Source organism: Danaus plexippus, chromosome 2, assembly GCF_018135715.1.
Source record: "Danaus plexippus chromosome 2, MEX_DaPlex, whole genome shotgun sequence".
NCBI classification, from domain to species: domain Eukaryota; kingdom Metazoa; phylum Arthropoda; class Insecta; order Lepidoptera; family Nymphalidae; genus Danaus; species Danaus plexippus.
Window position 1 is genome coordinate 4,783,865 of NC_083537.1, and position 26,222 is coordinate 4,810,086.

At 34.8% G+C, this 26,222-nt stretch overlaps 3 protein-coding genes across 9 annotated transcripts in view; all 3 read right to left on the reverse strand.

The window, feature by feature from the left end:
* Positions 1-4: 4 nt before the first annotated feature.
* LOC116779541 (thioester-containing protein 1 allele S3-like) lies at positions 5-12,777 on the reverse strand. The gene is given in 27 exon segments (XM_061521993.1): positions 5-703; positions 989-1,157; positions 1,475-1,577; positions 1,796-1,968; positions 2,058-2,195; positions 2,545-2,741; positions 2,941-3,121; positions 3,624-3,831; positions 4,047-4,189; positions 4,279-4,521; positions 5,461-5,621; positions 5,855-6,159; positions 6,325-6,475; positions 6,558-6,612; positions 6,700-6,816; positions 7,008-7,181; positions 7,383-7,535; positions 7,950-8,107; positions 8,110-8,155; positions 8,249-8,425; positions 8,498-8,825; positions 9,213-9,349; positions 9,611-9,767; positions 9,915-10,093; positions 10,412-10,595; positions 11,303-11,371; positions 12,628-12,777. Coding segments are annotated over 26 exon segments (4,314 nt in total). The 5' UTR covers positions 11,368-11,371; positions 12,628-12,777; the 3' UTR covers positions 5-491.
* A 986-nt stretch (positions 12,778-13,763) lies between these two features.
* Positions 13,764-16,184, reverse strand: LOC133319348 (uncharacterized). Its single transcript, XM_061523394.1, has 5 exons — positions 16,107-16,184; positions 15,615-15,821; positions 15,159-15,331; positions 14,534-14,693; positions 13,764-14,118 (listed from the first exon to the last, which is right to left on the reverse strand). Exons 1-5 carry the CDS (start codon positions 16,182-16,184, stop codon positions 13,765-13,767), a joined length of 972 nt encoding a protein of 323 aa, XP_061379378.1. The 3' UTR covers position 13,764.
* Positions 16,185-17,780: 1,596 nt separating this feature from the next.
* The window catches only part of LOC116779392 (tensin-1), a 60,029-nt gene continuing 51,587 nt past the window's right edge, over positions 17,781-26,222 (reverse strand). For all 7 annotated transcript variants that reach the window (XM_061522908.1, XM_061522921.1, XM_061522914.1 and 4 more), the window contains 11 exons: positions 24,802-25,408; positions 21,347-21,643; positions 21,142-21,267; positions 20,867-20,993; positions 20,537-20,679; positions 20,084-20,259; positions 19,756-20,005; positions 19,413-19,566; positions 19,065-19,237; positions 18,702-18,816; positions 17,781-18,542 (listed from right to left, as the gene is read on the reverse strand). In XM_061522908.1, the coding sequence (XP_061378892.1) occupies positions 18,504-18,542; positions 18,702-18,816; positions 19,065-19,237; positions 19,413-19,566; positions 19,756-20,005; positions 20,084-20,259; positions 20,537-20,679; positions 20,867-20,993; positions 21,142-21,267; positions 21,347-21,643; positions 24,802-25,408 (2,207 nt within the window). In that variant the 3' untranslated portion in view covers positions 17,781-18,503. The remainder of the gene's footprint in view (positions 18,543-18,701; positions 18,817-19,064; positions 19,238-19,412; positions 19,567-19,755; positions 20,006-20,083; positions 20,260-20,536; positions 20,680-20,866; positions 20,994-21,141; positions 21,268-21,346; positions 21,644-24,801; positions 25,409-26,222) is intronic.

The following is a 26,222-nucleotide window of genomic DNA, read 5'->3' on the forward strand; positions in this document are numbered from 1 at the left end:
GATGTAGTAGAGTAATTTGTTTTAATTTATTTTACTTTAAATCTATTTACAATTAATTTTCTTATCAATGCTATCACAACCAACAAGCATGTTAAATGCATGTCATAAATTGTTTTTTCTTTCTATTTTTTGGTTAAAATACTTGTATGATGTATCCTATACTTATATATTATTGCTAAAAAAGAATTATTTTTATCGTTGATTATCAAAAAGTTATAATTAAATACATCTAACTTTCTTTGTAGAACAAAACATGAAACGTCTGTGTATTTAAAATTTTAGAGGCTATTAAAAAATGATTAAATAATTTTGAATTTAACAATAAAATAATAAGCGTCAATACTTTCGTGGTTAAAAATATTACATTTTGTTAATAGTTATTAGTAAAGAATTGTAATTAAATTAGTTTGAATACAATACAATTTATTACGTATTTTGATGCTCTTCTGACATGTACAACTATTGTCTCAGAAAAAAAAAAATGAAAATCTTTATAAACTGACTAACAATGCTAGAGCGAGACAGAGCACAGTTTGTGCGATCGGGACAGATGCACTGTTGGGGTTGCGTGTGGCGGCGGGGGTGGTGGGGGAAGCGCGCTGTTCCGCTGCGGAACCACAAGCGCGTTCACATGAGGGCCACGAGCGACAAATGTCGCACGCGGTACTTGGGACAGCTTGGTAGAAGACACGCGCTCGGTGACCTGATGATTTAAATGGATTTTATACATCGCAAATTTGAGGCATTTGATTTGAGGCCAGGTTTATTAAAATGTACACGTCTTTACATAATAGCAGTAGATATTTAATTTTATGATTAAGTGCGGTAACCGTCGTTTTGTAGAAATATATTGTGTAGTTGTAACAAAGTATGTGAAAAATCTTTAACTAGCTGCTTTTTTCTTAATATTATGAAGCTTCATATTCACGTTATTTGGGAAAACTATAAATATTATTTTATTTTAGAAAACACATGTATCTTAACTTACTAGAGTCATAAAGATCCACTATGGTGACATATCCAGGCCTCTGTCTTGCGACGGGTAGAGCGCGTGGAGCTCCGAGGGTGGCGCAGCGCTCGTCTACTGAGGGTCGCACCCATGATACCACGCGCGACCCACCGTGCAACACTCGAGCACCCACAACATGACGCGCCGACTGAGACAGTTAAAGATTTTTAAATAAGTAAAAATGTTATTTCGATCTGATACACTTTGATATCATTAACATTAGATGCTCACCGTGAAGTGTCAAATGAGATGATCGTGAAAAGTGTTTAAATAAATACAAATCACGAAGTAATTTTTGCTCACTTTTTATATTTCCGTGCAATTAATGTACCTATCTCTATCTCTCAGGGCTTTAAGATATTAATTATGTATGGACTTGTTTATCATTGTATATAGATGGAGCCATATCAAACAAAAAATTCAACTCCTTTGTAGAAAGTGATGTCAATTAAATAATATATTTACCGTTAGCTCTGTTATAGTATTTATGTCAGCCAAATATCCCGACGGTAATTGCACAATTAGAAGAGCCAGTCCGCTTTCTGTTTCATTGCCAGCAGGAACAAATCTTTAAAATGAAATAAACACTTGTATGTAACGAAACAATATATTTTTAAAATTAGACTGTTGAATATATTTGTTTTATTTTTGTTGTGACTAAATAAGTTTAGTGTTAGTAGTTTGCTGAAAAAACCAAAGGAAAATTTTAACTTCAGATAGTCACAATTGGGGATAAACTAAATTGACTATACTCGTAACACTTGTAGTAAGTTATTATAGACCTACCCGATGCATACAGACAGCTGAAGTCGGTCTCTGGTAGAGACCTGATCCACGCGTGGGTCGAGCGTGTAACGAGGCCAGGCACCCGTCACGTTAGTACTGCCACGAGCCGCTAGACCCACCACGGCCATACCCCGACCCTCGGTCACTGCACTCGCATTACGAGCATTGCGTACCTAGATCATATTATTGAGGAAGTACATATATATTGTAAATTTTTGCAAACATTTTAAAAGCTCAAATGACAAGTAATAAGTAATCTAACCAGTTGTGTTTGTAAGATCAGTGAATTGTCGCTGTCGATGTTGAACTGGCGCGGTTCCTCGAAACCGGTGACATTTACAGATACCCTCAGTTTGGTCGTCGTTCTAATCATGTGCGCAAACAAAGCCAAAGCATCTAACTGAAATATAAAAACCATTTCTTTCATTGAATACTATTTTAAAACCAGACTTAATAAAAGGACTTTTTCTATTCCATACGTCCAAAAGGAAATTTGATGTGATGAGATTAATTGAAACGTGTGGATATTTAGAAGAAATTGACGTGATACCATATAAAGTTGATTATTAATGCTAATATTTTAGTATACATATAAAGTATTTGGTTTCTTCGGTCATAATGAAGTGTTAATTCAAGTACAAAAGGACCAATTAGATCATAAATAAAATTATAAAAATAATAATGTGGGAAATCAATCAATCAATTAAACATTTAATCAGTGGCCAAATCTATATCGGTGATATTCGTACCACATCCGGGTCGTGGTCTCTAGGTCCTAGTGCTTGTATAAGGTATCGCGCAACAGGTACAGATTCATCTATCAGACTGGAAGCCAACATAGCGCGTAGACCCCAAGCTGCTGTCGAAGCCTCAAGAGAATTACCCTTCAGCCAGGGGTTCCGTAACTCTGATTTTGATAATTTTCGAGGCCAGTAGAGATTGGTACCTGTGTTTTTAAATTAATTAATACTGCGAATTTAGAAGAGTTATTTAAGAAGATTACCACTAGCTTTGACGGTTTTATACCTTTCGAGTCTATCATTGCATAAAACTGTAGTGTAGCTATATTAAAAAAACACCATTTATATCAATAAAAATTAGCGATTACTTTTTGAATACCCCTTTAAAATTATTATAGTTTATACCTCTGTCACTGTGTGCATGTGTTTCCAGGGCTTTCAGAGCTAGCGCAGCACGAGGATGTCTTGCGGCGGCCAGAGCGGCTCCCACTAACGCCAGTGTCGGTGCCTCGAGTGACTCAGAGACTTTATCGGCTAGGTAATCCAGAGCTTTATTCATAGCGTTTTTATACAACGGGTCGCTTGCCTGATATAAATGAAAATTTTTGTTGCTAGAATACTTCCATTGTTATTGCTTTGATTTTTTAACTGTATTGTTATGAGCTAGGGTTTTATTTATTAATCTAAACACGGAATTTTGCAGAAAACACCGACATTTTCTTTATTCGATAGCAGATAAAATCGCTTGTAAGTCGCTTCTAGTAAGACAGACTCAAAACCGACGTAACGGCTCTTTTATAAGAAACAATCCGACTACTAGAACATTTCAAAACATTCTCGTTTATATTTTTACTTGTTTATAAACATTAACAATAGACACGTTCTAGTAAACGTATAGTTAATAGTTTGGTTCAATCACCACGAGATGGCGCTGCCAGTCAATGTCGAGGTCATTCTACAATATTTGCTAAGATCTTTGAGCCGGCGCGGCAATATTAAGATAATATATTTTACATAATAAAATTATAATTTAAGAATATGCTAGATTTAGAGAATGATAAATATGGAAAAATTTAACTAAAATTTACCTTTGTCTCTAATAGTGCTAGTAAAGCTTGGGCCGTGAGTGGCAAGGCTTCCCGACCCAGTGGGTCGTCAGGTGATGCCGAAGGTTGCCAGCTACCGTCACTTCTTTGAGCTGCCACCAGCCAGCGTGCCGCGGATGTTGCAGCTTCAGGAGACACTTCAACATAGCGGGAGGAACGGCTTAGCCATCGAGCTGATAACGCTGTCATCCTGCCATCAATAAAATCCTATTTAAATATCACATGGTCCTGACGAGGTCCCATTCGTATCACCAATTTTCTTTGATTTATTATTATAAAAGTCTTATTATATAATTTGATTAAAATTTAGTTCTCACACGTTTGATTTTGAATTTGAAATGCATTTTATTGTATTACTTGCGTCTAAAAATATATTACTGGGATTATTAGAATGTATTATCTTACCAGACATCTGGTTTAGATTCTTCACCAATTTCCTGAACGAACGACCCGTCTGGCCGTCTGAATGCCATAAGTCGTTGGTAGCCGGTGGCTGCTTGTGATCGAGCCTCTTTTACTATAGTGATTTCATCGTCTTGATCTGTGGCCTTAACATGAAATATTTGATATACACTTCAAAAATAGTTTCAAATTAAATTAAAACAGTAAAGTTATTACGCTATAAAAAAATACTAACTTGCAAATAGTCCAACAATACGCAAGCTCTCGCCAATGGTCTTAGCGCATAATTAGGGTCAGCGGCTGATATAGGCGGCGCTTTAATGGCCCTAAATGCATTTGCCAATAAGTCCCCAGTAGCTTCCAAAGAAACTGCTCCGAGCTTAGTCCCGGCTGCTGGTTCAAGAGTGATATTAGCGCGAGCAACGCCTCGACGACCGTCTAATATTGCCCAAGACCAGACATCTTCAATGTATCCGTCCTGGTGGATAGGAATAATTGTTTTTAAGTATGTATTACATTATTGACGTACAAATTTCTCTGTATCAAAATTTGTATACAGATATTTTGGGGGTTAAAATATTATAGTAAATTTTGATCTTTTTCTATATAAATCGAAGTGAATATAAGGGTATAAACTTCAAAAAGTTGTAGAAATCATTGAATATTTTTATTTCCCATTCAGCTTAACTATTTCTTTTATAATATGTTCTATTTGTCTGCAAATGTGAAAAATCATTTTTTCTCTGGGAACCTACTAAGATCAAAGGACTCTAAGTAAAATGACATTTCTTATAAATAATTATCTACTAAAAGATCCTTTCTCTAAATATGGATACAGAAATAAGATGAATTGCTTTCGAAGTTTCTATTTAAGTAAGAAATAAACTATATTTAGAAAATATCGTGGCTATTATAACTACATGCATATATACTTAATTTATAAGTTATGATAATATTTTAATTGATTTATTATCTTTCCTGCAAGGAAAATAAACAAGATTGTAGTTATGTTCTCCAACCAGTTTCTGCCTTCTTAACAGACGTTTTTATTTATCCTCACATAAATACATTAATATTGTTATGTATGCCAGAGGTTTCTCGATAGTTGCAAAATTAAAAATTTCATATTTAGCATAAAATAATCGTTTGATCACTTTAAACACTATTCTAGTAATTTAACATTTTCACTGCATTGTTTTCAAAAGTTTCAAAGTAGATCTTAATCCGACTAATGACAACTAATAGAATCAGCTCTCGTCAGTTTGCAGCCGTTATTGTAGTCTCGAATTGCTTGTGGTAGGAGAAATCGGTGGCGGGGGATGGGGGCAGTTTTAGTTCGTCAACAATATATAAGTTTTTGTTTATAGAAATTTACGTCTACTTTAATGCTGACTGTTTTTAGAAGTCTCTAAGTCACCTGAACGTCAATGGTGCGGAAGAGTGAAGCGGAGACTCCATTGCCGTTGGCTTCCACAATGATGGGTGAGTCACCGACGCGACGAGCGCTCACGAGGAACGCCGTACTGACGGACCCGCGAGCTGGCACGGTTACGCTTATTCGACGGAACAATTCAATCTCTGAGTTAAGGATAGTTATATGTTAATCAAAATAAGTCTACTCTTTCCATAAACATGTAACTTGTACTTTTTTACTAGAATAGTTTTTTTTCCGATTGATAACATAATCCGTTAAGTTAAAGGGTCAACAAGATGTACATTGATTATTTAAAAAGTAAATTAGACCAAGATTGAATTAGACTCAAAGTTTTTAATTGTGGTATGAAAAAATTTTTGAATACGTTTATGCTTACTTTTTGTCGAGTCAATATTATTTTCTAGAGGTTCGAATTCATAGTACTGATCAGAGTTGTGGAATGTCACTTCTACTGGTGTATCAACTGTAAGAGAACTTTTTAAGGTCACAATCACAGCTATTGTTTCTCCTCTTTGAAGACTTGCGGGAAGTTCGGCTGTGAGGGACAGGGGAAGGGCAGTGTTAAACTTGCGAGGTGCCGCAAGACCAAGACCCAGTGTTGGATGAATCGCAAATGCTCCGACCGACCATTCACCAGGAGTTATTGGGGACCAACGCTGTCGTGTACCAACGCCGTCGGAACTATAAGGAAGAAATAACTGTAGCATGTAAATTGTTAGAAAACAATATATACGAGGCTCTTTAGAGGCGGTATGCCAGAACCGGATAATAAGAGTTACGCGTGTCCGTGGACCAAAAAGGATTGTTATAAACGTATTGGCTTTATTGTAAGATAAAAATTCATACCCAATAGTTATATTAGTAAACATCCAAGTGGAAAGTGGTGAAAGTGTCTCAGTCAAGTATTGTCTTGGCGATGGCGGCGTTGGCACTCTACTGAACGCGTAAGGACCTGCTGTTGGTGGGCGGGTGCCTGTCTCGTGTCTCTCTGTTTCGTCTGATGATAGAAATGTCTATAAGATATCTAACTAACTTGGCTAATAGAAGGCATTATTTAATCATATATTGAGACTCCTTACCCTTCATACTGTTTGATACTACAACACCATCTGTCAGAAGAACCATTCCAGCATTCTAGAACCAAAAATCCATAAATAAACATTTAGGTTTGTTGTTTTAAATGAAAGGTTAATATTCATATCATGTAAACAGTTTTCTTACACTAAACACATCGGTAGAGTTACGTCCACCTAAGTCTATTCCCAAAATTGGAATGCCGTCATCATTTTTGAAAAATGATCGTTTTATGCCTATGAAGCTTTCAACTTCTCGTTCGATCTAGAATAAAACAAATAATTATTTAATAATAAATAACATATAGTGTCAAAGCCTAATTGAATTACAAGGAACATTTTTTCTTTTATTCAATTCTTTAAAAAAATCTACTAAATAGTGCCTTCGTTTATAAATGTACAGGTATATATGTAGTTAATTAATTCCTTGCCTTGTCCTTTCAAAAAAATAACTACCGTGTGTAAATCCAGCCCGTTACCCAGGCCATTGGTTCCAGCGAGTCCGTTAGTAATGGCGTGTTGATCTCCTCCAAGTAGACCCGCCTGAGCTCCCGCCTCACCGAGCACTCGAAACTCCACCAGGCCATTAGGACGTAGTGAAGTCCCTGGCGATACTGATGTTACTGACACCTGTTCGATGAACAGTTATCAAACAAGTAAGACAGACTTACGGAGTAAAGTAATATAAAAATATAATGAAGAAGACCGAATTCAAGTACCTGCAAATTATTTCAATTGTATTTATTTTGGTTTATTTATTTTGTTAATTTTTATTTTATTTTGAATTTTATACGTCCATTAAGAACTGTATTAAATGACATATGCATGTACCTTATGTTGCATTAAGTCTTTTTGCGGAACCAGTAAAGCTGCAGCCAGTATAGATCCTGTTAATCGGGGGCTCCAAGCTATTAGCGAGCAGCCCGGAGACATACCACTCGTTACCGGTACTGAGATATCCACGCTGGTACGAGGGGGGCTTAACTGTGAAGGTCAGATAACAAACATATTATAATTGGATTAGAAGTGGCTCCAAGAATATATCTTTGGAGGAATTTATATTATAATATTTTTGAAGTGAAACTTATAATGCTACTTAAAGGAGGTTGCGTTAAACATTCAACGCTCCTGAGGAAGGGGAATAGAAAAAGACGGAGCGGGAGCAAATGTGTGGGTCAATTGTGATTTGTAAGCAATATTTATAAAGTTTGTCTTAAAAAACAATATGAGTTCACTAAAAATGAATTTCTATCCCTTTCTATTTTCATTTACACATTACGAAGTTTCACTTCTTCCGCGCGGAGTCACTCCACGCAACATTTTTTTGAAGATAAGTCTCTTTGTCAAAAATAGATATAATTTTGTAATGAGAACAATATAATAGAAATCTTCGTATACTTCTAATGTCTTAGCAACGAGAATGTCCCCTCTTCCGATGACCGCATAATGCACCAGATCCATAGGTTCCGTGGAGGTGGCTCTCCCACGCATCTCATCACCGATAGACATATTTCGTGTTAACAGTTCCAGAGTCATGTATTGATCACCAGTCTCCAAGCTCTCTGGACGTTAACTACTCTTTCTGATACTTCTTTGTATTTGATCTAGTTTAAATTTAGAACATTATATAAGATTATTATGTTTGAAGTTATATTTTTTTCTTTATTGTAGCAGATTTTATAACTTTGATAACTCACCACTAAATTAAGAGTAGAATTTGTGTGCGCAACATCTGGAGTGTAGGTGTAAATTCCAAAACCTTTGTTAAGTTTAATAGTTGTTTTGTTAACAGGTGCACCATCATCCCAAAGTCTTTCAACGACTACATCATCAGATACAGGTAACGTATCACCAGTAGAATTAACTAATTGTATCTGCAATTAGTTTCGATTTAATATACACAAGTAAATTTTATTCTTATATTTAATTGAAATAACGGCAAATACCTGGACAATATAAGGTAATCTAGGTTTAAACCTCTCAGGAGCAGTAACTTGAAGTCTATAGGGTCTTCGCAAAAGAAGTATTCTAGTGGTAATATTCTGTCGTATCAGTGTATTTTTTTCTTCTATCACAGCTTCAACTACTAACGGTCTGGCTGCATCTTCAGCCAGATCTAAGTCTGTTTTAAGGTCATACAAAACTTCCGCTTGGCCGTTAAACTCAATGACTTTACGGGCGGGAGATGAAAATACCGGTTGAAGTAGTCCCGAGAAGAACACAGCGTATGCGGATATTGTTAATTCACCTTTTACAGGTAGGCCATTAAAATGTCTGTAAAGGATATTAGGTTTGTTTTTATTTAAAATGTATTTAAACGGTTTTCATAAGAAAAAAATTAAATGTCAGGAAAATTCTTAGCACGAATGAAAACTGTCTGTTTAAATAATGATTACTTTATGACGATCAAACAAAGCTCGAGAAAAATATGAAGCCTTTTATATCGAATCGGTAATTATGTTTGACAAGCGAATTATCGCATCTCGTTTTCATATTACAGAATGTTGCTTATATATCTTTAGAAACAGCAATTTAAGTTTGTTTATATTTGCATTGGCGGAGGTTATTATTTAATACTTGATAGAGATTGTTAGGAACAAATTATTTCAGATATTTGTATTTTTAAAAATGGGTTCCTTTACTGAATTGGAATATTCTTACCTGGCTGTAACATTAATATTAAATCTTCCTTCGCTAAACAGAACCTCTTTTGGTACTTTCATATGCATCTGGAACTTAGGTAGCACATAATCTGCCACCATCAGATGTTTCGAATATTTCTGCCCCTTGACCTCTGCCTATATAATTTTATTAAATTTTATACATAAACCAAAAGCATTTTATAAATTCCTATTAAAGTACTGCGTATATCTGGTAAGGTCATCGCTTGGTAAGTACCCTATAATTTGGAGGCTATACAACATTGATCTGGTTTCACCAGCCTTTCACCGGATATTTTGTGTTGTTTTGAATAAATAGAATTTAAATTATCACAGGTATTTTTTAAACATTTGGATACATAAATTTGTGCAAATCATAAAAATTAATCAATAAATTACTTGTATAGTCCACTGTCCTAAAGCGGGTTCATCAGCTAACAGAAGCTCATTAGAAAACAATCCTTTATCGAGGTTGACGGAAGCCCATTGCCTCACTGGTGAGCCCTTGGTATCCAACACACTCACATCCACCGTCCCAGAGAGAGGCAACAGATACCTGGGGTCAACGATCGGGTTGCTTCACTCATGTTACAATCGAAAGTGTATGCGTGATCTTGATTTTTAGTTAGCATTCAAACTTCGAGTGAAAGTATTAGGTATTAAAAAATTGGACTTAAACTATAAATTTTAATCCACAACTTACTTGTCCAAAGCGATTACTCTGAAGTTAATGGTGTCACCTGGTTGGTATACACCTTTATCGGTCTGTACGAAGATACAGAAGCTTCTGGCTTCATAAACGAGAGGGGCTGAAGATGCGAAAAGAGGACCTGATGTTGCCCGGGCAACTAATTTATATTTCCCAGGCCCTGGATCACCGATCTATAAAATGAGTACTTTATAGCTTAAGCAATACACATATTTTTTATATTCCCATTATAATATAAATTATTAAATACACATTAGGTATATATTATAATAATTTATCAGTCATGATGTCATATAACTACTGTTATCTCAATAAATGTCACTTTTATGATTTTATTAATTTCTTTTGTTTAGTTTTACATACGTCAATAAACATTAATTATTTGTCACGCCTTCAGAGCATCACGATCGTATGCGAAGTTACGTAACAAAAGTGCGTGTTACATCAAGATGGTAGGTATTGTTTCACATTAGCAGTTACGTAAAACTTACATCGAGTTCTATAAGTCTAGAAGAAGCAGGTGCCACTTGCACTACTCGCCCCTGTGAGAACTGTTCCCCAGTTGTCTTCCTGCCCTCTATAGCCACATATAGATTATGCGCTTTGTCACCTCCAGCGATAGATACTTTGTAATTTCCATACGGCCTTAAGACCTTCGGTCCTAATACTGATACGCTAAAAATGATATATTTTCTGTATAAAAAAATATCTCTACATTCTATTTAAATAGAATAAGTTATAACTCTATAAAATTGCAAAAAAAACAAATTGACATTAACACAATGGCTGGCAAACATTTCTCTAATGTTCAAGAGTGGGAAATATTATTTAATTATCTCTTTATAAAAATAACGGTCGGGAGTCCCGGCAAGACAAACTTGCGGTTCTTTATTCGTAAATATATCTAGAGTATAATATATATGACAACTCGCTTTCGAAAACAGAAGTTTGACATAAGAATATCTTTAAATAAATATTATGAATATTCCATTCAGCTCCTATTTTATCATAATATAAAATTACTTAACTTGTACTTTCTCTGCTCTTAATTTTATGTGAAGTAGTGTACGATTTTGACAAAAATTATTTATTATATTTATATAGAGTTTAATTTTTTTTATTGTATTCTCGATTTATTGAATACTATTGAAAACAAAATTATGTGACACTAATCACGCTAAATAAAGGGTGTTCAAAATCTCAATACCATGTATGTTACATAACACAAACAGACAAGCAAACTCCGATCTATAATAATTGATTCATGTCCTATAAATGGAATTAAACATTTGACTAAACATGGTTATTTTGAAATCACAGATCAAAACATAAATATTACATACATGTAAGACAATTTAATTAATTCTCTTAACATTACTCACCATTGTATATTGTTTTTAGCAACTAAAACTGCCAGGACGGTAAAAACAGCGGCGTTGTACCTCATTTTGCTGCAAAAAATTGTATAATTGGCTTCATATATTTATGAGAGATCATTTAAATATTAGAGGAAAATTCTCAATTTAAGGTCTTAAGGTTTAATTATAATTAATATGTTATAATTAATAGTTAAAATAGAAATGATATTAAGTTGCTTTGTTTATGTCGATAGAAATAAACATTTCCAACTTAATTACTTGATTTGCGTAATAAACTATTTATTCTGCTTTAATTTTTAGTTTTGTCTATTACAAAACTACTACTTTACTAAAAACTGTCTGTGTGTCTGACTGTCTGTACTAGTACTACAATCTTAAATAATAGTATTAAGATAAGTTATTGAGTGAGGAACGGAACACGCTTCTCACGCAGTGACGACGCAAACTTGTGGTAGGCATAAATGTAAAAATATTGGAGTTTACATGGTAAAAATAATCATAATGATTGACTAAAATTTTATTTATGTTTGTGTGAATCTTAAATAGAAAAAAAAATTCTTGTGACAGTACAAATGTTCATATTGACATTATGTATGCAACAAAAATAAAGTATATACACACACACACACATATATTATACGTTATTTATTTGAATATTCTTAAATTTCTAATTTGATTGCGATATAATACAATACACTGTGTTATGTGTATCTAAACATATCACGCTGCTCATTCCGTTAGTAAGAGTAGAGACCGTACCGCTTTAATATCTTAGCTCGTTAAAACACTATTTACAATACAAGTGTTAATGAATGCTAGGTGTTGTGACTTATTGTATTTATTGAATTCACATATTTTCTCATGTTGAGCTCACCGTCCTTGTGTCGATATTGTGACTCACTCTATATGTATAGTGTATGATGTATCTGTTTGCGTTGGTGGAATAGTTATTTGTCCTATTAAGGTAGACAACTAAATGTGGATGTTAATTCTTATCGAACAACATATATTTAAATTTTATTAAATAATGTTTTTAAAGTAGATATACTAAGCGTAAAGATGTTAAGAGTGGAACAAGTGTGTATTGGCCATTGTAAACTTTCTCCTCTAAATGTTATAAAATTTGTATAAATAAACATAAGATAAGTTCAGATATAGGTGTTATATATTATATTAATATTGTATTAAAAGATTCAGACCTGTGTCTATATAAGTGTACGGTCTTGTGTTTATCCTTCGTTTTTCCTGTGCAATCGCAGTCGTAACATTTAAAAAAGGTGCTATAGTATTAAATATATTGTATAAAAAATGTATAAACTATAGTTCACCTAAATTTATAACGGACTTCACTTAAAATCACTTTCAATTATTGCTTGTAACTAACACTATATCACAGATAGTCATTTGACCAACTTTATTCCGTGTCGGAGCTGCGCGCGCAGCCCTCAGCTGTTACTTCAAAGACTGCGTGAACCGTATAGCGGAGGCGCTTACGCAGCGGTGGGGCGCAGTGAAGCCTTGCAAAAACATAGCGTCACTTACTGCACCCACTCCGTACATCCAGGAAACTATCCAACTTCGAAGATACTCTCTCTGACTTATAGCACACGCTCTAAAATTTAAATAAATCCACAAAATTTAAGTTCAATTGAGCCACCAAAAATTTTAAAAAAGAAAAATCGATAAGATTAATTAAGATATGATCTTTCTAATTAACATGTTTGTTTGATAACAGTTATGGTAGTTTTATGTATTTACACTTTAATAAAATAGTAACTTGGGTTTCTAGAAACTTAGTGGTATTTATCTGCAATGTTTGAAATTCTAAATCACGTAACTGAGAACAAGTTCTGCACGATGCAGTACAAAAGGTAACCATCAGCGGCTATTATTATGAACGGTACTCGTTCATGTTTTATTTGTTCCATTCATATATTTTATTTGCAAATATAATGTGTCCTTTACGGACGCCAACATTATAACAGTCTTGTGTCGATTTGAAAACCAGTTTGAGATTGAAAAAACATAATAAAACTGGTCCTCCTCCGCAACGTTTCCTAATTTTATATTTTGTTTTGTAATTGTTTTGACCTTTTTGTATTTAGAAATGGAAACGAAATCCATTTAAGTAAGAATTGTTACTTTTTTCTCTAATTAGAATTTAAATCACTAATAGGGGAAGCAATTAAAATAGTAATTAATTATACAGAAGAAGATGCATTTTTTTATATCGTTGAACTGAATTATAAAATTTTTAAATGTCATCTGTTAAAATATCGCTGGATTTAAGAAAGAACCAATTAAACGAGTTTATTGTTTATGTTCAATCAAGTATCTTAGTAAGTTTATTAAAAAAATATTGTTATAATTGTAAAGGTAATGTTTTCTCATGGTTTTATAATATTTGGTCAAAATTTTATATTCGAAATAAAAGCCAAAATGTACTATAAAACGAAAATGCAATTTTATTCTGCTAGAAATGAATCTATAGGACAATCATGGCTGTGCGGACTATTACTCGGAGATGTTATTCTTGCTTGTGCATCGTTGTCATTATTGTGGAGCTCTGATGCCAAAGTTGCATTATCAGATAAGGCTTTAGCCAATGTTTTCTGGAGACGAGCTGTATCATTTCTCTCAGCTTCCAAAGCAGCTTTTAACTCTGAGATGACATCTTCGACATCATCCTTATTAGCTTTTATTTCTTCTTGCTTACACAACTGACCTTCCAGTTCAACTATAACAGTTGTCAAGCGCGCTATTTCGGCTACAAACAATTGCGACAGATTATAAAACTCATTAGTGATATTTTTGGACATCTTCATGGTTGTCAATACATAATTTAATGAAGAAAATTTTGGTAAACTTAAATTTTTAATACATTTTTTTTTATAAATTCGTGTAGATATTTTATGTCTTAATTAAGAAGATGGATTTGGTTAGTGTAATGAAAAATAATGGAATGTGAAAGGCGATAACCCTAGCCATGCAATATTAATGGATCCTCTAACTAAAATGAACAAGAAAATGCACTTAAAAGCTTACTCAGTTTGAGAATTCATGAATAGAATTATTTTAAATTAATTTTTTACAGTCCTGTAGTTTTTTTTGTTAAGGAGGTTAATCTATCATTGATAATAATGTGCCCTAATATGTATATTTAGTAGAAATTTCGCTAGGGTTATCGCCGTCCCTCAATTTCTAGGTATTATATTAAATAATAGCACCCCTAGCGTGTTGTAACTCCCTCATAGTGTGTCTCATCTCGTCCGCTGCCAGTCTCTTGTCTCTGGCGTGTGCAGCGGCGGCGAGACGAGCTCGTTCTCGGACCTCGGAACCGCCGCCGGCACAACGAGACACACGACGCAGTTCGCTCTCCAGTGAACGAGCCTCACTTGGATATAACACGTTTGTTTGTATGTGTGTCGCCTATTGAGCGTGTGTGTGTATGTGTACGACAACAAACACACATACAAATATTTTCAAAGGATAAGAGCTTAAATGGAAATTCTCAACCACATATATGCAACAGACGATAACAACCCGCTGTTAAGATTCCGACTTACTGATATAAAGTAACAGTAAACACACCTTAGAGCTAAGAAAAAAAACTGTTTTTTAAATTTATTACAAAATGCAAATTTGACAGCACGTTCATTACTGTTTTTTTTTTCTAAATAAACAAATAAATTATGTCTATATAGGCAGAATTGTCAATATCTGTATATTTCTTTTAGTTTTTAGTTTACTTTGTAATGATTGTTTAAATCTAAAATTTATATAAAAAATTCATCCCTTTCAGTCGAATTTAGAAAACTTTCTGGAAACCCGTTTTATAAGTTTTAATATTAATATATACTTGTCAGCGTCCTCGGTCGCTTTCTGTATTCGTTTCTGTAAATCAACGAACTGTTGCTGTAAAGTCTTGTAACTTGTTTGCAACGGTCTCAATTGTTCTAGTTCGGTCTCTGCTTGGTTCAACTTATTGTTCAGTTCAATACAATTTTCTTCGAAAAGTGTGCGTTGTCGATCCTGTATCAACGGGAATGGTGCTGTCTTTTTTTATTCCGCGAATAATTTAAAAAAATTTCGCACTGAATGCAAATTATGTGACGTACTATGAATGTAAAATCAGATTCATGATTTTATTTTTTTGGTTGAATATTGTTCAATGAAAAATGATATATAAAGATGATAAAATATATAATATCGTAAATTTAAACCTAATAGTCATTGTTAGCGTTATGAGTGTATAAATGATAATCCTTTTTTTTGTCCCATAGCAAAACTATGGAAGATGAAATGTAGGACGTACAGCAAGGTCGTACTGCATTTTAATAGTGACCAGTTCGTCTTGAACCGCGGCTAGGGCTCTAGCAGTTTGTTCAGCGCCAGCGGTAGCTGCGGCAGCAGAGGCCTGGGACTCGGCTGAGGCACGCAATGCTGCATCCCTAGCTGCCTCAGCTGCTTCCGCCCGAACAGCTTCAGCTCGAACAGCATTACGTAAATGACTCTCAGTTGTCTTAAATATAATTCAAATAAGAATAAGTAACATTCAAAGGAGACTTTGATGAGGGGATGCGAGGGAGATAAAAATGTTCTTTTATTCTTTTAAGGCAAAACTTTACGATCTTATGTCGGCTAAAAGGATTTTATAAATGCATAATTTATTTAGAATAAATTGTTTGATAGTGACGAATCCCCAATTTTTCTGATCATTGGGGTTATTTTTTCTTAAATAACATCTTTTGTAAATAACATTGTTTTATAAAATTGATATCAAATATAATATTACAATATAACTCACTGACAAAGTTTGAAATTCACTTATTAGGTCTGTAAATTGTTGCTCGAAACATTCAAAATCCATTAAAGATACGTCCATTGTATATGTTAATTGAATTATTTTTACAATTGCAATCCAATATATTTTTATGTACTGAAAATGGGGCGGTTTTATTTTATAAATGCGCGCGAATTTATTTTTTTATTGCCATTTGAGTTAAGGTTTTCATCATTCAGCCAAATTCTTATTTTAAAAATAACTTGGCGAATGTGACTACTAATGCTTTGCTCATTTTGATGGATGAATAATATTATTGTGAAAATTGCTTTACAAAGAAAATACGTTTATATATTTAGAAAATTGCTTTATCCAGTTGGAAAAATATTAACTTAAAGATTTTTAACAAGATAAATTATGACTGTAGATGTAATTGAAATATGTCAATTACTATAACCATCAAAGATTGCGAAGAGAATATTAATAAGGAGCGTTGTTTTCTATCAACAGAGTTCAGTATAAAAACACCAGGGGATATTGAAAAAAATCATTTTGAAGGGAGCTAAGCAGCTAGTAAGTAGCGTTCTATAATAAAAAAAAGTATTTATTATATTTAGCAATTTTTTTATATAATAATAATTTTAATAAACATTAATCGTATAAAAATATGTGTATATTTATAATACATCAACTTCTAATCGTTGTAAATATGTTAAATATTGTAATTATGTTTTTGATTATCGTGCTACGTAACAGTAATAAAATTGTCTCGATATTTTAATACCAAATCTTATTACAATCGTTGCTCGGTAATGTGGTACTCAAGTTTAGTACAGATTAACTTAGGATTCATATATTTTCAACTTCGGTGCATTCGTAAGTCGAGTTTAATTTATATATATAACCTTTTTCGTTTTTCAGATATTTAAAAAATGCGCCCTGTCACAATATTGCTGTTGGCCCTGACATTGGCGGTCGCAATGACCACACATTATTGTGAATGTGCGAGGTTGCGTGGTCTGTCCCTAACTGAGGAAGATGATGAGTTTCAACCGCGTCGATTCTATCGGGAGTTCGGACTTATAAGAAAACGCCCATCGCGAGCTTATGACGAATTCGACGACTACGGACATTTGAGATTCGGCCGCTCTGACAATTGAAAAAATAAATAGACCACAAATGTGTATTTAGTTGATTTAAGAGATATCTATGGCTGGTATGATATTTCTTGTTAAACTTACCATTCAAAAAGTATCAAAGCTCTAATTCAATTAAATAAACGTAACCGTTTGATTGAATTTTATCACTTTATTATTTGATTCCTACCCGACCTGATATCTCGAAAAACAGAGCTGTTGTCAAAATAGGCTTAATATTCAAATATGGAACAACAACGTAAACATTTTCAGAATTGAATTTTTCCATTGTTTTGTTTGAGTTCAAATACTTTTCTTTATATTAGTGGAAAAATAACGAAATTAATAGATAAAAGTATTGCTTGTATATGATGAAAATGTATTTTGTTCTCATTTTTTCATGTTGAATTTCCAATTTGGTATTTCAAAATAAAGGTCATTGGTAGGAACTTGTTAAATTCATATCTATTGACATGATTCATCTGAAAATCGTCACAATTTTTAATATTGGATTGCATTCTTTAGTACCAAATAACGAATTAGTAACAAAAAGTAAAACAAATTTTTATTTTATTTCATTTATTTTAACCAATAAATATATAACAGTTATTTATGACGTAAAATTAATTATGGTCTACATTTAACTGGGTACACATTATGATATAAAGATAAATATTTCGAATTTCAATTAAACCTACATTATAACATCACTGGTAAGGCGTTTTTATAGCTTTAATATAAAATAATTACCACGCATACAATAAGCTTATATATTAACTTTTTTTTTATGTAAATAATAATTTGCGTGTACATTTAATTGCATCTATGTGATTCTAGAACATTGATTCCTCTACAACAGTATTGTACTCATGATTGTGTTTCGTTGTACTTATCTATGTAATCATATGAATCTTACAACATAATTAATTTCTTAACATTGAAATTAGGCACGCACATCTAATCTATATTAAATTAATGATGAGACTAGTTAGTTTTCTACGCTAAATTATTTATTTTATTATATATATATTTATATATATATATATTTGTGTTATTAAATTGTTGTATAAACGTACATTGTACTTGGTAAGTATGAAGCGTACTTAATCTTTGAAATAAAATAACTTATCTATATCTTAAATGTAATGTCCAAAATAAATCGATTTCGTAAATGATAGTGGAATATATACGATATACATTATGTTTATATATATATAAAGAAAAGGTGTGCGATAACGTGAAGAATGTGTTTCTGGCATACTGTGTTGTTATGGATTAAAAGTTCTTATATAATGTCCTGTTTCTGAGTGTTACCGAGAAGTGCCTGAAAAGAAACATTAATTTGAAGTTTTATTACAATCATTTAATACGAGTCATTAGAATTTTAAGAGGCAAAAAAGTGATATGAATTAATATATTACCAGAAAATAATATCCACATTTTAACTTAAATTTATGATCCTTAATGGAATCCGCCGTTTTACCTTGTTTACGAAGTTGACAATAGCGGTAGCTGGCTGTTCTGGTTCCAACTCAGCGAATACGTGACACTGGTTGTCGGCGCCGGAAGAGGCGCGCGCGACGAAGGCGAAGATACGTCTGGGAACAAGATCAGTGATGGTACAGCTGAAGATGTATCAGGACATGTAAGGTCAGCGAAATGTTTATTTTTTAATGGCCAGTAACAATATTCTTTATTAAAGATAATAATAAAAACTTTTTCGTATTCAAACTCCTCTTATAATTCATATCGGAAAGCCTATTTAATACATTTTGTGTCATTCCGTATATTTTTCGATCATCTTCGTCCATCAAGATTCCATATCTGTACATAGTTAGCTACTAACTTCTCGGTCTGGGTTCCATTGTCCACGTATTTGTACCGACGCTCGTCAGGGTCTATGCCGGCGTATGACACACCAGTAGCCGGATAGTGGCGCCTGAAGAACAATTTCCTAGCCGCGTCCGTCAATGTGATGCCGCCACCGAATACTTTGAAGTGAACCACGTGGGCTGGCGACTGTAGGACATACATAGAAATAAGTATGGCTCCAACTCACATAGATACTGTTAATAAAAATTCAATGGAAGATTCAATCTATTGTTTGTTGCAGTAAACGTTTATTAAAATAGTAATGAATGAGAGAAGTTATTTATTTTTCGAATAGGAGTTATTTAGTAGTATTTTTTGTTACTTTTTTCTGCAATATGTTCTGTACAGCTCGCTTGACAGCGGCCGGTCCGGTGAGAGCCTCAGTGTTCTCAGAGCCCAGTAGCAATACGTTGCAGGCCGCGCCTGTAGCTAATAACGCACGCGCCGCTGCACTCGCGCCGCCCGTCCACGGGTCTCTGATATAAGGAATGAAACATTAGAATATTAATTAACTTTCCTTCTTCCTTCTTATATTTTTATGATAACTATCCTAAGTCGAGTAAAAGTTTTGTGTTTATGTCTTTCGTAGACCCTTATTTAATTTAGTAATAATTATTAAGCAAATATTTATGATTACTTTCGAGCGCAGATAATAATTATCTCACCTGTCAGGCAGTTTGAGTGGCACAGGCAGGGCGAGGGGTGTAACAGTGTGTTGATACACGAGCGCTGATAGGGACCCGAATACAGGCTCATCGGGACACCCTCGCAGTCGGACTCCTCGGGCTGTAGGCTCGATGAGGAAGTGACGGACTCCCGTTCCCGCACGGACAGCTAGACCGAAGGCGCCGGGGAAGGAGTTGGAATCACGCACTATAAACGCTCCTTCTTCCAGCTGTTGGAGTGCTGTCACCGCTGAAATGATAAAAATATCTCATGTTATGTTACTATCATCTTGCGATTAGAGTCCATTAAGTCATAAAAACCACCTACCGTCATCTCTAGATATATTGGGCTTGTACCAGTAGTGACTGGTATCTCTCGCGAATCGTACGCGGTCAGGCGCCACATGCTGGGGCTCCGCACCGCCGCTCACACTCGACCGCCGAGATCCGACGCTGCCATTGTATGTACGATATTCCGACTCCGGGCTGCCTTCACGTTCTTTTCTGGAAAAAGACATAAATTGGTCAGAATTCGCGGCTTCAACTATTGGTATTTTTCCTCAAATATAAGTCATAACAAAGCAACAGTGTGTTACGAAATGTAAACGTTTGCTGTGTTATGTTACAGGATCTCGGCATTGATTGAAATATATGCTGAGAAATTTTAAATAAGGACTTTTTCATTCATTTACATCTGATCTTTTGTTTATTAATTTATCACAATGTTAAAATGATTCCGACTAGGGGAGAAATAATAAGAAAGATAAAAAAAAAATGGTACCTGGAAACGGTGGGTGATCTTGGTGGTCTAGCGGATAGCGAGGGTGTTGGTGTGGGAGGGTACGGTGTTCGGGGGTGGGTTGGAAAAGCCGGCGTACCCGCGCGGGACTCGCTTCTAGACCAGCTCTCTGTCCTTTCTCGACTCTGAAGGAGTAATGTTTTTATACATTTGTACACTGCAGCAGATATATACATTATACGCTGAAAGGTTTTTACATTGTCTTGCAAAGGAAATTGATTGTATTCTCAATAACATTAATATCAATTGAATAAAAGTTCTATAGGCGATATGATAACTGATGCATCTGTAACGATCACTGAGATTTCTTACAATGGTATCGTTGTTGTTCGGCTCCGCCAGCGACAGTAAACCAGGCGCTTGTGTACTCGTCGGTGTTGTGTTAGTACTCCACTCGCGCATCGTCATCTTTTCATACATGAATTTTCTAGATGAGGTCCTAAAATCAACAAACATATTTAAATTCAAAACTTGGACTCATTACGCATGTTAAATTATCACCCAAATAAGGCTAATGTATATATTGGAATTATTTACACTAATGACCTTCTGGTGGATAGTATGTTGTAAAAATGTTAGTATAATACCTGTCTGGAGCCTGAGGGCTGATGCTATCAGTCCTGTTAAGAGTACGTGTGTTGACGTGCAGGGGTACACTAAAGTCGTCGTCATCATCGGCAAACGCTGTAGTATCGCTAGTGTAACCGTCCACACTAAAATAAAATGGATGAATGAGGCGTAAAACTTCTAGCAAAGGTTATACGTATGTGTTACTTATTTTGCTATATCTACCGATGGCTAGCTGATCGCCTCACGTGTCGGGAAGGTGCGTCCCACTCGAGCGGCAGTCGAGCGACTCTTTCCCTGGCTTCTTTTTTCTCTCTTAACTTCTGCTGTTGCCTTTGTAACCACGTGAGCCCGGAAGTTGCTTCAACATTATTGTTACCCTCAGATTTCCTCGGTTCTCTAAAACGATTGTTTTCGTACCAACCTAAGGTACTGCTTGATCTCAGAGTACCGTTCTCAATTGGAGTCTTCCTTGCGCTACTCGGCGGACGCTCTATCCATTCCGTATCACCATTGGCCCATCTGTCGAAGTAATTATAAAGAAATCAATTAACTTGTAAACCAATAATCATTCATTAATACATGTACAGGAATAAGTAATTAAATTACTGTTTAAATATTTATAAAAGATAAAAATATATCTATATAGATCTTTATACATTGGAGTAATCTGGTGTATTTCAGTAAAAATATTTAGTTTTTTCATATCCGGTGAATTAGTTGTATCGTCTGTTTGTAATGCGAGTACAGTCTATTCGTATAAACAACATCCAGCGACGAGTAAACATTGTCAGTTCATGGTATTACGAAGGATGATTCTGGGGCATCTAACAACGAAGCATTTATTAGAAAGTAAATGCGACAATATATGTTTACGAGTTCTGCGTCGCTGGTTTTAGAGACGGGCTCCGTTTATGGCGACGTTTATCTCGAAATAGCAACTTGTCCCGCGTCAACGTAATCACGCTCCATTATCACACTGATTCCAAATTGCGATTTTACAGAGCCGTCTGTTAGTAACGATCCTCTGACTTTGATTCTAAAGATTTGGAAGTAACAATATAATCTGTTGTGTAATGATTCTTTATAAGGAATTGATATAATGACTACAATCATCGAATCAAATGATAGCCATCGAGATCTCAAGCTTTCATATTTCTTAAGCCATTAATGTCTTAGAAGCACTGTAATGAGGATGCCATTAGAACACTCGGAACAAGTATCGGCTGTGTATAGTTTTAAGTTGCTATTAAGTGCGGCGCCACATAAATAATTCACATAGGCTGTTTATGGTAGCAATTGAGTGAGCAATATTGCAGAACAGCTGACGCAAAACTGGAACCGACCAACGCCCAACACATCAATTAGATACGAACAGAATTTCCGCTCAACTGTTTGCTTTTGATTATGTCGTGATATAATTTTAGCCAGAAAATGTTCCAATACTTTAATGGTATTCGATCGAAAACAAGTACCCCGGTGAGGTACGATTACCGCGTGGGTAGCGTCCCGTGGGCGATAATTGAATAACAACCTGTGATAACAATAAAACTGTACATTCTTTAAATGGAATTGGCCGTCTCTGGATTAGAACAATTGTTTTTGGTACTGGGTATGTACCAGTGGAAATTGCACTAGATGATATTTATCCGTGACCATCCCATTTCTCGACTAACCGACAATTTAGTCTAAGGATGCTAAACGTTTAAATTGTAAACGAACATATCATGATAACAGTAGTTTTGGCTCTTCTATAAGTATTTCCCTTTTCTATTTGATACTAACAATTGCTACATTTCATAAGATTTTTCTTTTTTATCATATTCATATTTATAACTAGGTAAGCCAAAAAACGGAATAGGGATGTGAATGTTTTAACAGTATTATTATAACGAAAATTGCTGACTGATGTGAAATAATAAATTATGATAAAGATAAACATACTGTCATACTGAGAATAAGTGACCGCCCATGAAGATATATTGATAATAAGTGCAGCAACGCCAGCAAATTACTGTAATTACCGCAATGAGGCCTCTGAATCTTTGTTTTGTCTCATGCAACAGTAATTTTGTAATCAATATCAATTGGTGACTTGAATGCAATAAATCCTAATAAGTAATCTTTAGCTTATCGTTCATAAAATCAAATACATTCGGCATCCATGTTTTAATGACTTGGACATATAAAGAAAAAACCGAATATCTACTATTGTTGAAATTTAATATTAATTATTTAATTCAAAACAAAAAGAGTAAATATAACTAAACATTCGAATTAATAACAACTAAGCGAACAAAACCTGTGCATATAAGTTCTTATCTATGTAAGTGTACATACTATAGGATCTTTCAACTCTTCACAAATTAACCTATTTCTTCCTACAGGTGTAGCTCATTCGTTTGATAAAGCGTTCGATAAAGTTGTCAATCACGTCTTGATAATGTGCTCGATAAAACATTATCTTAAATCGCCTACATTAATGATATATCGTAATTCGCAGGTACGCTTTGAGTGAAAGCATAACCAAGTTAGAAGCTTAACCATTTATATCACAAAAAAAATATTTTTACTGTATCAATTTACTAATCACCCTTATTTGAAGTTCCTACACGATGAAAGTAATAGAATCAATCAAATATAATTCTAATAAAACATGCAGCCAACATAATATCCCAGATTGGTAATGGGATATTTGATTACTCTTCTTCATTGACAGTGAAGTGGGTCGAGCGGAACGCGGCTAAATAAATTAACCGAGCGTCCACAATTTTATTGCGTCGCGTGTCAGACTCCATGCAATGTCGAAACTGCTGGACGAAATATTATCTGCCTTTGTTTGTTCTCACGCCTCTAACGTCCAAGTTTGGTCAACGACATACTAATACCAATGTTACTTTAAACTTTAAAGTCAACGAATATACCATTTGATTTCGAATTTCCGAAACCTAGTTGTGACCCTAAAATGAGTACTCAATTTACATTACAGCCGTTTAATGGGAACAGAGAAACCTTGAGCTAAAAGCTGAGTTTTAATGTGCTATTGATTTGCTAAAAATATATAACGAGCTTTTTTATGTAAACATTAGAAGTTTTTTGTGGGAGGCGGAATCGTGGCCTTTACTCCTACTACATAGGAACACATGTTTACAACTCCCACCAAATGCCCTTTTAATTATACAACCGTCATTAATAATCTGTGTCTGAACGCAAATGGATTTTTTATATTCCTTAACGTAAATCGTTCCACAGTGTCATAGTTATAACAGATATAATCCGCTGAATTAATAGCTAATTTAGACCAAATTGTATAATGTCGCTTTCTTAGTTTAGAACTTGTTTTTTTATGGTTTGTAATTGCTTGTCACAAAAATGCAATAACATGTCAAATTTCGTATATTTTATGATTCTTTATGTCCTCTTTGGTTAGATCATGAAAATCTGGTTGTATAAATAAATTATTTAAAACGTGTTATTTCAGATTAACGATATCAAGACAAACATGTTATAATATAAGAGAAGGATATTATTATTTAAATTTGAAAAAAAATATATATACAAAAAGTTAATGTATATGAACGCGTTAACGACATTAATATCATATAATCAAGCTATATAAATATCATCTTAGTTGGAATTAAATGCAATAAGTCAATATTAGTTGTAAATAAGTAACTCACCTTCCGTTACGTAGAGGCGAAGTCGGTGGAGGAATGCTTGTTGTAGTAGTAGTAGTAGTAGTGACATTTTCGTGACTAAATTTCCGTACTGTACGTGGTGAGAGCGGGTTGCGAGGTGAAGGTTCCGGGGTGAGGATGCGGTCGTCATCATCATCTTCTATCCCCTTGTAGTTCCGGTCGGTGCCCAGAGCCCTCCGCACCAACTCAGGACTAGCGAGCCGGTTGGAGGCTCGCAGCATGCCGGGTCTCAGACCAGGAGCTCCGTACGTGAATGGGGCAGAGTCAGCGCGCGCGTGATACGGTATATCAGGAGCACGATCGGCGTGCGACTGCGGCGCTGGCGGCGGATCGGGCAGCGCGCTCACAGTTCTCAACATATCTCCAAGTAACGCGTCCAGTTCATCGGGTGGACTGGGGGCAGCGCGGCGGCCCGCTGATGAGATGCCCGAGTCCATGGAGGCGCTGAGCGGAGAGGATGGGCCTCCGCTCGCTCGCACTACCGTCGCGTAGATGGACCCGTCGAGAGGTCCGAACGTATGGGCTGCCTCACCCCCCTCACCCGTCTCCCCGCCGGAGCCCGAACCCTCGGCGCTGCCGTTGTTATCACCTATTAACGAACAGCAAAGTCGTAACATACAAAAATTAACAATTATAAGATTTTCATCGACATAGGAGAAGTTACGTTAATGATTTTGAAAGGAAAGTAAACACGACTTTCATGTTAATGCGCTGTTCATTAACTGTTTACTGCAAACATGAGTCGCAGCTACATAGTGGACCGGCTGGATAGATAGAACACATCCTTAAAAGGGCTAAGTTCGTTTCCCGTTACCCATATCCCGGTCGTCACCGTTGTCTTACGGAACACATATAGCTGTTATTATTAGCAAAGTATATAATTTTGAAGTGAAACTAAAATTAAATAGCACTATTAAAAATATATGTATATATTTTTAAACCATCTATATTTCCTTGTCCAGAAACAATGTGAGCCTGTATCACATATATGTCCGATCTCATTGAAATGTCAATACAGACATCGTATATCATAAGCTGTATTTAAAGATGTCTGGCATAGATAACCTCGTTGTCAAACAGTTGAGAAGACACCATACAGAGGTTTGTCGTTCAAGGTAACTCCGGTGCCGCCCAACAAGGAAGCGTCCTTATTACAAGTACGTTCAGTGTAATCTATTCACTGCAAATTGTTTATTGTAAACTATATCTAATACAAATAATATTACAATATGTTTGCGTTTCTACTTCAAATTAATTTCAATAAATTATCTTTAAAAGTAAAGTAAACACTATCATGTTTATATTATTTAAAGTATAGCCAAATTAATTATAGTTATAGCGGGGTGACGTGACGATAAAATTGTTATAATAAATTATACAGAATAAAAAGAAAATAACGTATT